Below are 16544 nucleotides of genomic sequence, written 5' to 3'. Positions count from 1 at the left end.
GAGATGGGGTTGGACGCGCTCCCTCATGGGGCTCCCAGGCTTAAATCCCATTTTCCAGGCGGAGTGACTCGAGGGCCGGAGAAGTGAGGTGACTTGGCTAAGGTCACCCAGCAGAAGGGGGCAGAGCCGGGATTAGAACCCAGGTCCTCCCGACTCCCAGGCCCGGGCTCCACGCGCTCAGTCTGGTCGCTTACTTAGCTCCTGGCCGGGGCGAGAGGGTACAGGTAGCACAAGCCCTAGAATCATAATGTTATTATGGTATTATATATTACCATAATAATATTATGGTATTTGTTAAGCGCTTACTATGTGCCGAGCACCGTTCTAAGCGCTGGGGGAGATACAAGGTCGTCAGGTTGTCTCACGTGGGGCTCACGGTCTTCATCCCCATTTTCCCGACGGGGTAACTGAGGCCCGGAGAAGCGAAGTGACTTCCCCAAGGTCACGGAGCAGACGAGTGGCGGAGCCGGGATTAGAACCCATGACCTTCTGCCTCCCGGGCCCGCGCCCCATCCGCTCCGCCGTGCTGTTTTTGGCATCCATCGTCCTCGGCGGGGCCGGAGGCTCGGCCGGCAACCGGCCCGCCGTCGCCCGGCCGCCGGCCGCTCGAGCTGTCCACGGCTGACCTCCGGCCGTTCGGTTCGCGACCCTTGGTTCTCCCGGGGCACGGAAGAGACATCTGGTTCCCGGGCGACGGGGAGGGCTACACCGGTCACCCCGACTACCGCCGTCTGGGGAGAGGAGAGGGTCGTGTGCGGATCCGTAGAGGTTTTATTAAAAGGGAGGAGTCGCGCTTGACCAGGAAAGAAGCCGCGCTTACAAGAAAGGACAGCGGAGTAGTCGTTCTCTTGTTTTTATTGTAAGTGGCCGGGAGGAGAGGGGAGGAGGACAAGTGCCCCAGGGAGAGGATTTGCAAGACAAGAGGGCTGGAGAGTCACATCTCACGGAGACGGACTCCTCCTTGGCCTCAGAGGGCCGAGGGGAGGCTCACGGAAAGTCTCGCGGCTAGAATCCCAGAATATATTTTCCCTTATATAAAAAAAATTAATAATAATAAGGATGATGCCACCGAAATTCACAGCGGGGTGTGGGCAGGCAAGTAGGACACCACAGCGGGAGGGGATTTTCTATTCCGGGAGCTCTCGACTGCAACGAGGAAGGCCCGAAACCTAGTGAGAGAGAGGAAATGGGTTAAAACCCGACGGACGCGACACGAGCGGTCTAGCGAGCTGCACAAATCTCCGCCACGGGCCTGCGTTTCCTGAGGTACGGAATGGACTTGCAAAACATCGAAGGGTCGGTTTTTCAGCCCTCGGCTCCCACGACGGACCTACCGAGGGGTCTCCATTTTCAACGGACTCCGCAACCTCTCGGGCAACGCGTGAAATAAATCCCAGCGCTCAGTAGGGCCTGCGCCGCTCCTTCAACGTCCTTTCCGTGACCACCTAGGTCGTGTGCTCTCTCGAGGTGGGCTGTGGAATCCTAGCTCTGCCGTGGGGGACCTCGGGCAAGACTTTTAACCTTTCATCCTTGGGAATCGGGAGCGAGCCGAGCAGAACCGAGGCCTCGTGAGGCGGAGGGCGCGAGGGACGTCGTCGTAGCCTCGGTGACACCGAGAGAAACTCAGGAGAGTTGGTGAATGACACGCTCTCGAGGCGGTGAATGAAAATAAAAGGGCAGTCTAAGCCCGGGCTGATCGAAATAAACTTAATAAATGAATACACCCTCAGCGAAAAACAGTTCTGCTGAGTTTTAAAGGGCTCGCGGCAACAGTGCCGTTCGGAGAAGGAAACTTGTTTCCTATTACCTGGCCAATTACTTTTAAAAGTTTGCAGAGACAAAGAGCTCCTTGTGTATTGAAAACGAACGGACTGAGCCCCAAGCACCGGCGTATACAGGGTGAGGGCACCGCCGGCTCGAGACGCGCGCGCTCGATCCTCCAAACGATCGTATTTATTGAGCTCTTCCTTTTATTAAAAGGGAGAAGTCAGGCTTGACCAGGCAAGAAGCCACGCTTAAAAGGAAGAGAGGACAGCGGAGTCGTTCTCTTGTTTCGATTATAGGAGGAGGGAGGTTTAAGTGCTTACTATGTGCCAGGCAATGTTCTGAGCACTGAGGTAGATGCGGGGTAATCGGGTTGGACGGAGTTCCCGTTCCACGTGGGCTCACGGTCTTCCTCCCCGTTTTACAGATGAGGCAACTGAGGCCCAGAGAAGGGAAATGGCTTGCCCCCGGTCACCCAGCAGGCTGGGGGTAGAGCCACGATTAGAACCCGGGTCCTCTGACTCCCAGGCCCGGGCTCAACTCACTAGACCACTCTGCCTCTCTGCTGTGTGACCTCGGGCAAGCCGCTTCACTTCTCTGGGCCTCGGTTCCCTCATCTGTAAAACGGGGATTAAAACTGGGAGCTCCGTGTGGGACGGGGCCTGGGTCGATTCTGATTCGCTAATTTCGATCCCAGCGCTTAGTACGGTACCTGGTAAATTCAGTTGAATTTACGGAGCGTTTGCTGTGGGCAGAGCACTGTACTAAACACTTGGGAAAGCACAACTGTGAAGAGGGACATTCCCAGCCCACAACGAGTTTACAATCTAGAGACGGGGGAAGAGAGACAGCAATACAAATAAATAAAATGACAGATATATACATAACTGCTGAGGGGTTGGGGTGGGGAGAAGAGTAAAATGAGCAAATCAGGGCGATGCAGAAGGGAGGGGGAGATGAGGAAAAGTGGGGCTTAGTCTGGGAAGGCCTCTTGGAGGAGATGGGCCTTCATCAGTAAGCACTTAACAAAACCCAGATTATTATTATTATTATTATTATTATTCCCCGAAGAGGCCATTTTTCCAAATGCAAGACGTCCTGTTGGGTTTTCACCACTGGTGACAGTCTCTCTACGTTCAGTGGATGCCAGCAGTGGACGTCAATCGACGCGAGAAGCAGCGTGGCCTAGTGGCTAGAGCCCGGGCCTGGGAGTCAGAAGGTCATGGGTTCTAATCCCGCCTTCGCCACCTGTCTGCTGCGTGACCTTGGGCAAGTCGCTTCGGTTCCGTGGGCCTCGGTTACCTCCTCTTTAAAATGGGGACGGAGAGCGGGAGCCCCACGTGGGACGGGAGATGCGTCCGACTCGGCTTGCTTGTATCCACCTCAGCGCTTAGTACGGTGCCTGGCACATAGTAAGCGCTTCACAAACACCATCATTCTCATGAACTGAAGGGGACCACCGATACCGACGACGTAAATGAAACGGAACAGGTCGGTCACTTACCGTTTGACCGTTCTGAATCCCTCAGGGGTAGATCTGCGTCTTCCTGAACGTCTCATTTGTTATACTCAGCCTTGTGAGTCTCGCGCCGTAATAATCTATGATGTAACTCGTGCCGTCCGACGGCCCGACGATCTGCAAGGCAGTTTTCCCGAAAAATTCCAACGTCTCGCGAGAGGAGAAGGCTAACTCCCACGCCCCGTGCGGCCCGGCCCGTCTGTGACGAAGCCGCCGGGCCGTCGCGGAGGCTGAGTTCCCGGAGGGAATTTCTCCCTGGGTTCCAAACCGTCGGAAGAGGGACGGGAAGGCAGGCGAGCTCGTTGCGGGCGGGGAACGTGTCTGCTAATTCTGCGGGCTCGTACTCTCCCAAGCGCTGAGGGCGGTGCTCTGAACGCGGGCAGCGCTCACTACAGGCTACTGATTGGTTGGATTCCCTTTCCCGGCAGCGGCACAGAGAAATTAAGTGACTCGCCCACAGTCACACAGCGGACAAGTGGCAGAGCCGGGATTGGAACCCGTGACCTCTGACTCCCAAGCCCTGTCTCTTTCCCCTGAGCCCCGCTGCTTCTCACACTCCTCCTTATTACCACCGTGATTATAAAAATCAAATTAAGGAGACCAGCCTGGCTTTCTGGGAAGACACCCGCTCAGTTTTTCTTTCCCTTCCACCTCCGCGGCAGGCGCAAACCTGACGGTATTTTCTGTGGGGATTCGCACGAGAAGAAAGAGCCAAGACCCATCTTAAAAGAATTTACAATCTCGATGGGAAAGGAACGTTGACTTAGAAAAGCACGCCTGAGTGTAAATGAAAATCCCAGAAGCAAATACCTAGGGTGTTACGGAGGGAAAACAGCTGACGCGGTGGTACCGAAGGAAGCGATCGATCGTATCGATCGAGCATCTACCGTGAGCAGAGGCGCCGGAACTCAGTGCTTAGGGGAGCAGACTAGAATTACACGACGTGATCCCTTCCCTCGAGGAGCTTCCTGTCTTGCGGGGCAGTAGAGCAGAACACACTTCTTTCGTTCATTCAACTGTGTGTAAAGCACTGTACTAAGCGCTTGGGAGGGGTACGACGTAACAACAGACACATTCCCGTCCACCTCGACTTCGTGGAGGAAGGAGGACTTGGGAGAGGGAACCGCGAGGGGATTGAAATTGGGATTTCTTGGAAAAGCAGAGCGCTCGCTTCCAGAAACGGACCCCGTTCTCCTTAAGGAATCCCACCTTCCTGTTTTACAGATAAATAACTTGAGTTTTTCCACTGGAGAAGCCTGCCCAAAGGTTAAAATAACTGGCAATCCACTCCTGTGTGTAAAGCACTGTACTAAGCGGTTGGGAGGGGTACGACGTGACAACAGACGCATTCCCGTCCACGACGACTTCGTGGAGGAAGGAGGACTTGGGAGAGGGAACCGCGAGGGGATTGAAATTGGGATTTCTTGGAAAAGCAGAGCGCTCGTTTCCAGAAACGGACCCCGTTCTCCTTAAGGAATCCCACCTTCCTGTTTTACAGATAAATAGCTTGAGTTTTTCCACTGGAGAAGCCCGCCCAAAGGTTAAAATAACTGGCAATCCACTCTTAACTCTTCGGTCTAAGTCATGCCCGATTAAAGGTTTTAAGCACGTATTTCCCTCGCTCAGATAATCCTGCTATCAAGAACCTATCAGGATGATTCGAAGAAATCCAACTAGGCAGAGAGTTGCTCGCGTTATAATAATAATGTTGGTATTTGTTAAGCGCTTACTATGGGCCGAGCACCGTTCTCAGTGACGAAAGGGCCGGGCACGCCGGTTTGCCTGGTATCCCAGTGGGTTCGACCGCGCCTTCCGGCCGAGTGTACGGCGAGTTGTCCTTGGTATTGGAAGGAGACGCCGCTGACGGCGAAATTCACCGAGTGGGTGTGCGGCTCAAGAGGAGAAAGCAGTGCGGTCTAGTGGACAGAGCACGGGCCCGGGAGTCAGGGGGACCTGGGTTTTAATCCCGGCTCCGTCACTTGTCTGCCGTCTGATCTCGAGCCAGTCACTTCTCCATGCCCCATTCCCTCACCTGCAAAATTCATTCATTCAACAGTATTTAGTGAGCGCTCACTATGGGCAGGGCACTGGACTAAGCGCTTGGAATGGACAATTGGGCAACAGAGAGAGACAGTCCCTGCCCAATGATGGGCTCACGGTCTAATCGGGCTTAAAATGGGGATTGAGACCCTGAGCTCCATGTGGGACGTGGATTGTGTCCTACTCGATTAGCCTGTACCTACCCCGGCGCTCAGGACGGTGCCTTGGAATGAAGTAAGCGCTTAAAAAATACCATTTAAAAAAAAAAAGCCGATGCGCTGCCAGAGGGAACGGCTTTGCCGTATACGTGGTGTCGGGCCCTGACTTCAGGGCCATGGCGTGCGTTTTCGGGAACGTGAGTTTTCTTGGGAACTCGCCGACGGGACTAAACTGCGCACCCTTTCTGACCCGACACTAATTCTTAAACGGAGAGCTAAAGGCAACGATGCCGTCGTTAAGAATGAAAGAGGAGAAAGGCATTTTACAAAAATCCTTCGAAACTGGCAGCAAAACGATGCGGGAGAGTCTTCTCTAATCAATATCTGCACGAGTCAGGCAGAGGAGACTCAGAATCCCGCCTCGGGCTTTGAGAGGGTCCTCAGTCCCCGATTGTGTACGGACCTTGCCCGTGACATCTCATTTTTGTCTCCCCAACACGTCTGTGAGATGGAGAGAAGCGAGAATCAATTTCCCCATTTCACGGATGAGGAAACGGAGGCCCAGAGAGGTGAAGTGACTTGCCCCAGGTGACGGGGCAGTCCCGGGGGGGAATCTCCAACTAGAACCCAGATCCCCTGACTCCCAAATCCGTTCCCTTTCCCCCACACCACGCTGTCCGACGCACGGGGCCTGAGATGAGGATGGGGATAACTGGATAATAATAATAGCATGGGTTCGAATCCAGGCTCCGCCACTTGTCAGCTGTGTGACTGTGGGCAAGTCACTTCACTTCTCTGGGCCTCAGTTCCCCCATCTGTAAAATGGGAATTAACTGTGAGCCTCACGTGGGACAAGCTGATTACCCTGTATCTGCCTCAGTGCTTAGAACAGTGCCCTGCACATAGTAAGCGCTTAACAAATACCAGCATTATTACTATTATTAATAACGATGGTATTTGTTAAGAGCCTACTCTGTGCAAAGCACTGTTCTAATGGCTGAGGTAGATACAAGGTAAGCAGGTTGGACACGGCCCCTGTCCCACCTGAGGCTCACAGTCTTAATCCCCCTTTTACAGATGAGGAAACCGAGGCTCAGAGAAATGAAGCGACCCGCCCAAGGTCACCCAGCGGACGAGTGGCGGAGCCGGGATTAGAACCCACGTTCACTGGATGAGGGGGAATGAATCAGTGAGCTCAACGATCTTTAGTTTTTCGAGTTGGGACATTCCATTACGACCCGGACCATCACGGAAAACCCCGGGGCGGATTGGGAAGGCGCCAACAAGACCGCTTTGCCCCTTGGCCCTTCACGGTTAGCACTGGAAACCGTTTGATAATTACGGGGCTTGTTAAGCGCTTACTATGTGTTAAGCGCCCTTCTAAGCGCCAAGCTGTCTTGGAACACATCCGGGCGGGAGTGGCTGAGGGAAATGATTCTTCGAAATCTCGGGAGGGGGATGGAAGATCAGAGGACTAAAACTCCGAACGGAAATTCGGGCAGGTGCTGAACCGTGTCTCCCGAAGGCCCTTAGAGAGCCGTCTCATCCCGTCTCCCGCCTTCTCCACCCAAGGGATGGGCCGCTGTCCCCCAGGCCGAGGAAAAGAGGCGGCTGCCCGGCCTAGTAGAAAGAGAACGGGGTTGGGGGTCTGAGGATCTGGGTTCCAATGCCGGCTCTGCTAAATGCTTGCTGTGTGGCCCCGGGCTGGCCATTGAACTGCTCTGTGCCTCAGTTTCCTCAACTGTAAAATGGAGATTCGCTAGCTGTTCTCCCTCCTACTTAGACGGTGAGCCTCACGCGGGACAGGGACCGTGTCCTATCTAATTAACTTCTACCTAGCCCAGCCCTTACAGCGGTGTCCCCAGGAATAACAGTAATAATGTTGGTATTTGTTAAGCGCTTACTATGCGCAGAGCACTGTTCTAAGCGCTGGGGGAGATTCAGGGTCATCAGGTTGTCCCACGTGAGGCTCACAGTCTTCATCCCCATTTTACAGATGAGGGAACTGAGGCACGGAGAAGTGAAGTGACTCGCTCAAGGTCACGGAGCTGCCAAGTGGCAGAGCCGGCATTCGAACCCATGACCTCTGACTCTCCAGCCCGGGGTCTCTCCACCGAGCCACGCTGCTTCTCTAAAAGCGCTCCAGTGCCACACAGCAAAACACCACCAGAAAGCCGTAGGATGTGAGGAGCAGACAAGGTCGCGCCTGCGCTCTGTAGGGACACCGACGGTAATCCTGATTTCTAATTGAACGCGACGCGGGCAAGCGCGCCTGCTAAATCTGCCCCCGCGGTCTCGCTTATTCAATTTCTTCTCCTCGCGTAGGGCTCTGAGGCTATTACTATTCATGATTTCTCCAGCGAACCCAGAAACCTCGGTTGGGCCGAGGCACCGACGTGAAGCGGCCCGGCCGGCGGGGCCGGAATTAACGCCCCTCGGTTTTCCCGGGGGCCGGCGGACGGAGACCCCGGGGAGAGGCGGGGTCTCCTCCGAGCCTCGGCTGGGAAGGAGGGTAGCCCTCTCCTTGGGCTCCGCGCTCTCTCCGCCGCCGCTGAGGCCGGCGACGATCTATCTTCTCGCTTCCGGGTCCCCTTCCCTTTCGTTCCCCTTCCCTTGACCCCTCGTGAGCGTTCCTCTCCGCGCGACCTCCGCTTACGAATGCAAGTTCCTCCAGAGCCGGAGAAGCGACCCCTATCCGCGTGGGAACCTTTCGGATTCTGGAGACCACCGGCCTCGACGATGGGGTGGGAAGGGAGGGAAGAGAAGAAAAGGGGACCCGCTGAAGGGAAGATGGGGGTGGGAGGGGAGCCTAAATGGGTTCGTTCTTCCCTAATGGATCATCCGACGGTGATTTTGTTTCAGAAAAATCCGCCTCAGGACTCCAGCGACCACGTATTTTACGGCGTACTTTCCATATTATAACCGCAAGGGTGTGTATGAGCATACATATATATATATACATGTATATATACGCGTACATACATGGCATTTACTAAGTTCTTACCGTGTGCAGAGCACTATATTGAACGTCCGGGAGAGAACAATACACCAAAGCTGGTGTACATATATATATATATATATATATATATATATATATATGTATGTATATATATATATATATGAATAAATATATATAAAAGATGATCTCATTTAACACAAAGGAACAGGTGCTTGTAAAGACCAAAACCACTCTCAAGCACACCCAGATAAAGAGGATTATCAAGTAGTGGATATTCATCTGTAAACTGCCCACGCGATGGATTTGGAGCCCGGTTCAAAGCTCAAGTCTTTGAACGCGCTATTCTGTTTCATATTGCAGACCTCTGGTATATCGACCGGTAATTCTTCAGCTCTGGGGATATTCGCTCTACGGGAAAACTTCCAAAATGTAATAGTATATATCTCTACCGTCGAGGACGCTATCGGGGTACTTAGCTCTGAGTTAAACCTAGTGAATTTAGAAACACAAGCAAAAAGGATCCACCGTTATTTAAAGTTGGAACCGAACCCAAGACCTGCCCCCTCCCCCCCCCTTTTTTTTTTTGGAAAGAGGATTTTTCCAGATTTTCATTACGAACACTACGAAGCATAAAAGAGAAACCGTAATGTGTTTTCTGAGGTCACGAGGTCATGCACGATATGTTTCTGGGATTACAGCCCAACAGAAAAACATTACTATCCACAGGGGAGGAATATTTAATGGAAAAGAAAAAAATTGGGCAAGGGACTACTGGGGGAGGGGGAAGCAGAGGTAAACAAAAAAGCAGCGGGATAAAATGCAAAAGGTTTTGACCAACTGGAACAAATATATGCGGGCCATAAATATTAACATATGCTGAGAACGCTTGCAGTTAAGAGTTGTTTGGATTTCCTTTCGACCGATTCCGCTCTCAGGCTGTGCCCTCCACTTACGCCGCGGCACGTTAAGTTCGTCGCCGAGCATGTACCCTGAGCGGGACTCGGGGCCGGCCGAAGTCCGCCAACCGACTGAAATCTGGCCACTGCAAACTTGGGGGGGTCGGGGGGGGCCGGTCCCCGCTCTTCCGCACGGCTTCGGCGGTCGCGGTTTCCCCGGCCCGGTCGAGGCGATCTCAAATCGAAACAAACTGCCGCGGCCAAAGGAGAGGTTTTTCCGCTCCCAACCGGCTCCCGGGAGAAGGCGGCCCGACCCGCGCGACCGTTCGTTTCCTTCTCCCAGTTGGAATTGTGGAGGGTCAGGGCGGCCCTGTTTCACCTCTCCCTTAATCTGAGACTCCCTCTTCCCCGGGGGTGTAAAAGAGCGGGTCGCTCGTCCCTACGAGCCGTTGGTCGGACCTCCGCTGGTGGGTCGAAAACAGCAGAATTACCAAGTGAAAAGCAAATACCGTCCTGGCTTAAATTTGTCTGTCTCGTTCTCCTCCCCCTCCCCTTCTCCTCCTCCTCCCCTTCCTGGTGTGGGAGCTCTGACCGTTTTCCTCTGGGATGACAGACAGATCTGGGGGTGCCGCGTAGGCCGGATAATGCGGAAAACGGAGGCTCTGTACCGGGAAAACCGGAGAAAAGAACAAAACGAGAAAACCGGAGAACGGCGAGACGCACGCTTTCAGATCGGTCGCGCCGCCTTAGCCAGAAATATAGCTATTTGTCACGGAAAGAAACCCCCACCGGCTCCCGACTGAACGCGTAACATTTGCGAAGAAAACAGATACCGTGGTCCGTGTCAAACCTTGAAGGTTTTGAAGCCGGAGAGCTTACGGGTCGGCCTATTTTAAGAAACCGAGTCGGGGAACGGATTCCGTGAGTCTTTCAAACCGAGGAGTTTGCTTTCGTTACTTGCAGCCTCCCGGCACCGCGTCCGACAGCGACTCGGACGGCGGCGTCCGTTTCGGTCGGAACGCTAGGAACGGGGCCCCGGGAACCGACCGCCGACCGGCCGTCCCGTTGGCCGGCCGGGGGGCCGGATGCTGCGGGGTTTACCGGGTCCCTGTGATATTTGGGGGCGCCTGAGGAGGAATCAGCGGGATTTCTAAAATCCAAGTAGGCCTCTTAATGAAAGCTTACGGTCAAAGGTGATACGTGAGAGCCCTCATCGTCAGAAGGGGGTTGGGGTGAGCCCGCCAGCTAGTTAAAATCCAATCTCGAGCCCATTAAATCCTGCCCTCCTGAAGCTCCCGGCTACAATGAAGGCCTCTGTCGGAGGGGTGGCGGGGAAAGGAGCGGCTTCGGATGCTTTTGGTAATAATAATGATAATAAAGTGGGTATCTGTTAAGCCAAGCACCGTTCTAAGCGCTGGGGGGGGATACAAGGTCATCACATTGTCCCTCATGGGGCTCACAGGCTTCACCCCCGTTTTCCAGATGAGGTGACTGAGGCCCAGAGAAGTGAAGTGACTCGCCCAAAGTCACACAGCTGACAAGTGGCGGAGGCGCGATTCGAACCCACGACCTCTGACTCCCAAGCCCGGGCTCTTTCCACCGAGCCGCGCTGCTTCTCTCTCCTCTTTTCTCCTATCCGTCGCCGAACTGTACTTTCCAAGCGCTCGGCACACGGTAAGCGCTCGATGAAGACGCCTGAATGAGTATAGAGGGGCAAAGGTAAAATGGCCCGGGTCCCCCGCCCGCCCCCGCCCCGCCGCATTCATTCCTTCCTGCGCGGTCCTACCGACTGAGCGTTTACCGTGGGCGATATCACGGAGGGCGAGAGCCCGGACGGACCCGTTCCCTGCCCACGACTGGCGCCACAGGCTCCCTGGAGAAGCAGAACGGCCCAGCGGTTAGAGCAGGGGCCCGGGAGCCAGGAGGACCCGGGTTCTGATCCCGGCTCCGCCGCAGGCCCGCTGGGCGACTGTGGGCGAGTGGCTTCACTGCTCGGGGCCTCGGCGGCCTCATCTGGAAAAGGGGGCTGAGGGCGTGAGCCCCCCCCGAGGGACGGGGGCGGTGTCCGACCCGATTGACTCGTATCTGCCCCGGCGCTCGGCACGGGGTTTGGAACAGGGCAGATGCTCGGCGAGTATCGTCATCGTCGTCCTCGCTAACGGCCACGGCTTGTGTCGACCCAACGCTTAGAACGGTGCTTGACACGGAGAGGCCGCGTGGCGTAGGGGGGTAGAGCCCGGGCCTGGGAGTCAGAAGGTCACGGGTTCTCATCCCGGCTCAGCCACCTGTCTGCTGTGTGACCTTGGACCAGTCACCTCACTTCCCTGGGCCTCAGTGACTTCATCTGTCAAATGGGGATCGGGTCCGTGAGCCCCACGTGGGACGGCGACCGTGTCCAACCTGACTCGCTTGTATCCCCCCCCCCTCCCCGGCGCTTACTGCAGCGCCTGGCACATAGTAAGCACCTAACAAATGCGGCTGATATTATTATTAAGGATAACAACAAATACCATCATCAGTTATCATTATTAGGGGTGAAGACTCGTGCTCTGTGAACTCTTTCCTGGCTTGCAACCGACCCCTCCGAACCCATCCCCACGTGGCTGGGCTCTGGGCTATTTCTGTCGAAGGGCACCGGCTTCCGCCGCAACCCAGGGCGACTCTGGAGCCACGGAGGGTCCCTTATTATTCTTAATAATTATAAGGATTATAATAATCCCGGGATCTGTTAAGCTCTTACAAATCGGGTTGGACACAGTCCCCGTCCACGTGGGGCTCACGGTCGCCATCCCCATTTGCGCAGCCCAGCTCTGCCACTTGTCGGCCGTGTGACCGTGGGCCAGTCACTTCACTTCTCTGGGCCTCAGTTCCCTCATCTGTAAAACGGGGATGAAGACCGTGAGCCCCACGGGGGACGACCCGATTCCCTTGTGTCCACCCCAGCGCTTAGAACGGTGCTCGGCACATAGGAAGCGCTTAACAAATACCGACGTTATTATTTGAGGGAACCGAGGCCCGGGGAAATGACGTGACTTGCCCAAGGTCACACGGCAGACAAGCGGAGGGCCCGCGATTAGCCCCAGGGCAGGCAGGGCAGCCCTGGCGTGGAGGGGGGAGGAGCCGAGTAGGCGGCGCCCTGATGCCCCCTCTGCCAATCTCCTATTATAGAGTGTTAGTCTACCATTTGTTAAGCGCTTACTACGTGGCAGACGCTGTACTAAGCGCCCGGGGGGGGGGGGGGGGATACAAGCCAATCGGGTCGGACGCAGTCCCTGTCCCCCGTGGGGCTCACCTTCTCATCCCCATTTTACAGTTGAGGGAACTGAGGCACACAGAAGTGAAGTGACTTGCCCCAGGAGAGCCAGCTGCCAGGCGGCAGAGCCGGGATCCGAACCCATGACCTCCGACTCCCAAGCCGGGGCTCTTTCCACTGAGTTCCGCACCTTCTCCTCCTAAAATCAGTCGGAAGGAGGAGGCCTGCAGCTCACAGCCTCGGACGAGCAGCACGGATGAGTGGAACACGCACGGGCCTGGGGGAGTCACGAGACCCGAGTTCTAATCCTGCCTTTGCCACCTTCTCTTTTGGAGGGCACGTGTTCAGCGCTTATTATGGGCCCAGCGCCGTACTAAGCACTGACGTAGATGCAAACTCATCAGGGCGGACGCGGTCCACCTCCCCCGTCGCACAGTCTTCGTCCCCGTTGTACAGATGAGGTCGCTGCGGCGCAGAGCAGCGAAGTGACTTGCCCACGATCGCCCGGCCGACGTGTGGCGGAAGCCGTCACGGGTTCAAATCCCGCCTCCGCCGCTTGTCAGCGCTGTGACCTTGGGCAAGTCACTTCACTTCTCTGGGCCTCAGTTCCCTCAGCTGGAAAATGGGGATGGAGACGGTGAGCCCCACGTGGGGCGACCTGGATCACCCTGTGTCCTCCCCAGCGCTTAGATCGGCGCTTGGCGCACAGTAAGCGCTTAACAAATGCCACCGTCATCGTCACGGTGCTTCTCTGTGTGACCTTGGGCAAGTCGCTTCCCTGAGCTTGAGATTCCTCATCTACAAGATGGGGAGACAATATCTGCTCTCTCCCCGTCGGGGGCGGGGACCGTGCCCGACCTCATCAACGGTGCTCGACATATAGTGAGCGCCTGACCGACAGCAACAACGGTGACAACAAGGCTCCGCTCCTGCGTGGCCGGGGGTGACCGGCTCCTTCAGAGAGGCGAGGGGGAAACACAGACGGGCTCACCGCCTTCCAACGCCACGCTTGCAAGTCAGTCAGTCGTATTTACCGAGCGCTTAGAGGGTGCGGAGCACTGTACTGAGCGCTTGGGAGAGGGCCCTAGCACAAAATAACAGACCCATTCCCGGCCCGCAACGGGCTTCCAATCTAGAGGGGTGACTCCGGTGCACCGATTCGCTCATTAAGGACTCACCTGCATTGAAATGAGAATGAAATCAATTAAGCTTCCAATTCCACAGAATCCCACAGTGCAGAACTTTAGCAAACCTAGAAAAGAAAAGAAGAATTTCAGGCTCTCGAGCATGCGCGACGTGGCCAGGCCTTCCCTCTTCCTGGCTGAGCCGAGGACGAGCAATAATAATCATAATGATACCGATGATGACGGCGGTGCTATTCGTTAAGCGCTTACTGTGTGTCAGTCACTACTGTACCAAGCGCTGGGGTGGATTCAAGCGAAGCGGGTTGGACACGGTTCCTGTCCCACCTTGGGCTCACAGTCTCAACCCCCATTTGTTGCCGAACTGCCCATTCCTAAGCGCCTAGTCCGGCGCTCTGCACACGGTAAGCGCCCGATAAATACGACCGAATGAATGAATTGGACAGATGAGGTAACTGAGGCCCAGAGAAGCGAAGTGACTTGAGCAAGGTCACCCAGCAGCCGGGATTAGAACCCAGGTTCTTCTGCCTCCCAGGCGCGTGGTCTATCCGTAAGCCGCTAAGAATTAATGAAAAAAATCACCAGGACGCCCCCCCCCCCCACCCCCCAAAAGACGGCAGGATGAAAAAACCAGTACTTACGGTAAATAAGAGATAAAAGAAATGGCAGAATTAAAGACTCTGAGACAGATTGGCAATAATTCTGCCGTCGCCGTCGTGTACGATGCGACCCCCGTGGATGTGAAAAAATGGAATTTTGTGGATCGGTTAAGCTGAACTCAGAAGACTGTGTCTTGGCGACCCGTCCCGGGGTTTCCTTATTGTAAAAGAACGGATTTCCAAGGGCTTTCCCTTCGCGTCCTCTACACCCAACCCCGCCCTCCTCCTTGAAAAGCGCCCCCGGAGAATCATTCATTCATCCAGTGGTATTTATTGAGCGCTTACTGTGTGCAGAGCACCGGACTAAGCATCCCCTGACTCCCCTGAGCGCTTACTATGTGCAGAGCACGTGGCTCAGTGGAAAGAGTCCGGGCTTCGGAGTCAGAGGTCACGGGTTCGACTCCCGGCTCCGCCACTCGTCAGCCGTGGGACTGTGGGCGAGTCACTTCGCTTCTCGGTGCCTCCGTTCCCCCATCTGTAAAATGGGGATTAACCGTGAGCCTCCCGTGGGACGACCCGATGACCCCGTATCTCCCCCGGCGCTTAGAACGGTCCTCTGCACATAGGAAGCGCTTAACAGATACCGACATTAATTAATTACTAAGCATCCCCCGAATCCCCTGAGGTAGTTCCCAGGGGAACTCCGTCGCCCCGCCCCAGGAAGAGCCCGACTGCGAAGGGGGACCGGCGAGGCTGTAAACTCAATCGATCCGTCGGTCGTATTTATCGAGCGCTTACTGGGTGCGGAGCACCGGACTAAGCGCTTGGAAAGTTCAACTGGGCAAGTGATGGAGACCGTCCCTGCCCGCCGACGGGCTCGCAGTCTAGAAGGGGGAGACAGACAACAAAACGAAGCAAGTGGACGGGCATCGATAGCATCAAGATAAGTAGAATTATCGAGACGCACGCATCGATATTAAAATAAAGAGAATAATAAATATATACAGATATAGACAAGTGCTGCGGGGCGGGGAAGGGGGCAGAGCGGAGGGAAAGGGAGGGCCCAGTCTCGGAGGGCCTCCTGGAGGAGGTGAGCTCCCACGGAGGAGGGAAGCTCCTGGTGGGCGGGGAACGCGTCTGCTTATTGTCGCCTTATGCTCTCCCAAGCGCTTAGTACAGTGCTCTGCTCTCGGTAGGTGCCGGACAGATACGCCCGACCGAATGAATGTCTTGGCGACAGTTTCCCGGGCCGGGAGCCCAGGTGCCGGCCCGGGCCCGCACGTCGTCGGATGCGACTTGATACGTCCTCTCACCTTTAAACAAAAAATCCACATCCACGTTCAAAGGGGAGACGAAAATCCACATCCACGTTCCAAGGGGAGACGGCGCGCAACCGAACGGCACCTGGGGAAGCCGGCGTGCGTCCCGTCCGCGCTTCTCAGAGGACGTCCCCTTCGACCTTCTCCCCGCGGCGCCTTTCTGGGAGCCTCCGAGGGGCGGGAACGGGACTGAACGCGCGCCTTCTCCCGTCGGGATGGGACGCGCGCCGCTCTCACTTCTCTCCTCGCTCTCGCCCGGCTCGCCGCCGACCGCTCATCCACATCCCGCCTCGGGCCCGGAGCGCCCTCCCTCCTCAAATCCGACCGCCGACTCTCCCCGCCTTCACTCCCCGGCTCCTCCAGGAGGCCTTCCCTGACTGAGCCCCCCCTTTCCTCTTCTCCCGCTCCCTTCTGCGTCGCCTTCGTTTCCTCCCTTTCGCTCTTCCCCCCTTCCGACCCCACGGCCCTCAAGTCCCTATCTGTCATTTCTTTATTTGCCCCGCTGCCTCCCCGCCCGGGCTGTCAGCTGTGTGACGGTGGGCAGGTCACTTCACTTCTCTGGGCCTCAGTTCCCCCATCTGTCAAATGGGGCCGAAGACCGTGAGCCTCACGAGGGACGACCCGATGACCCCGTATCTCCCCCAGCGCTTAGGTCGGTGCTCTGCACGAAGTAAGCGCTTAACAAATACCAACGTTATTATTATTAAACCCGTTGTGGCCAGGGAATGGGTCTGTTTATTGTTGGGTTGTCCCCTCCCAAGCGCTTAATAGAGCGCTCTGCACCACAGTAAGCGCTCAACAGATAATCACGTCGGTATTTGTTAAGCACGTACTATGTGCCGAGCGCCGTTCTAAGCACTGGGGGGAGATACGGGGTCATCAGGTTGTCCCACGC

General features: G+C 55.7%; 1 protein-coding gene across 1 annotated transcript in view; it reads right to left on the bottom strand.

The window, feature by feature from the left end:
* Positions 1-837: 837 nt before the first annotated feature.
* TM2D1 (TM2 domain containing 1) overlaps positions 838-16544 on the bottom strand; it is a 48614-nt gene continuing 32907 nt past the window's right edge. Inside the window, exons 6-8 of the mRNA XM_029083277.1 lie at positions 13768-13841; positions 3269-3400; positions 838-1169 (exon numbers count right to left, since the gene is read on the bottom strand). Of these exons, the coding sequence (XP_028939110.1) occupies positions 3290-3400; positions 13768-13841 (185 nt within the window). The 3' untranslated portion in view covers positions 838-1169; positions 3269-3289. The remainder of the gene's footprint in view (positions 1170-3268; positions 3401-13767; positions 13842-16544) is intronic.

The sequence above is a fragment of the Ornithorhynchus anatinus genome, chromosome 18, assembly GCF_004115215.2.
Source record: "Ornithorhynchus anatinus isolate Pmale09 chromosome 18, mOrnAna1.pri.v4, whole genome shotgun sequence".
Lineage (NCBI taxonomy): Eukaryota > Metazoa > Chordata > Mammalia > Monotremata > Ornithorhynchidae > Ornithorhynchus > Ornithorhynchus anatinus.
The sequence above is the reverse complement of the archived record's forward strand: the minus strand, read 5'-3'. Positions and strand labels throughout refer to the sequence as shown.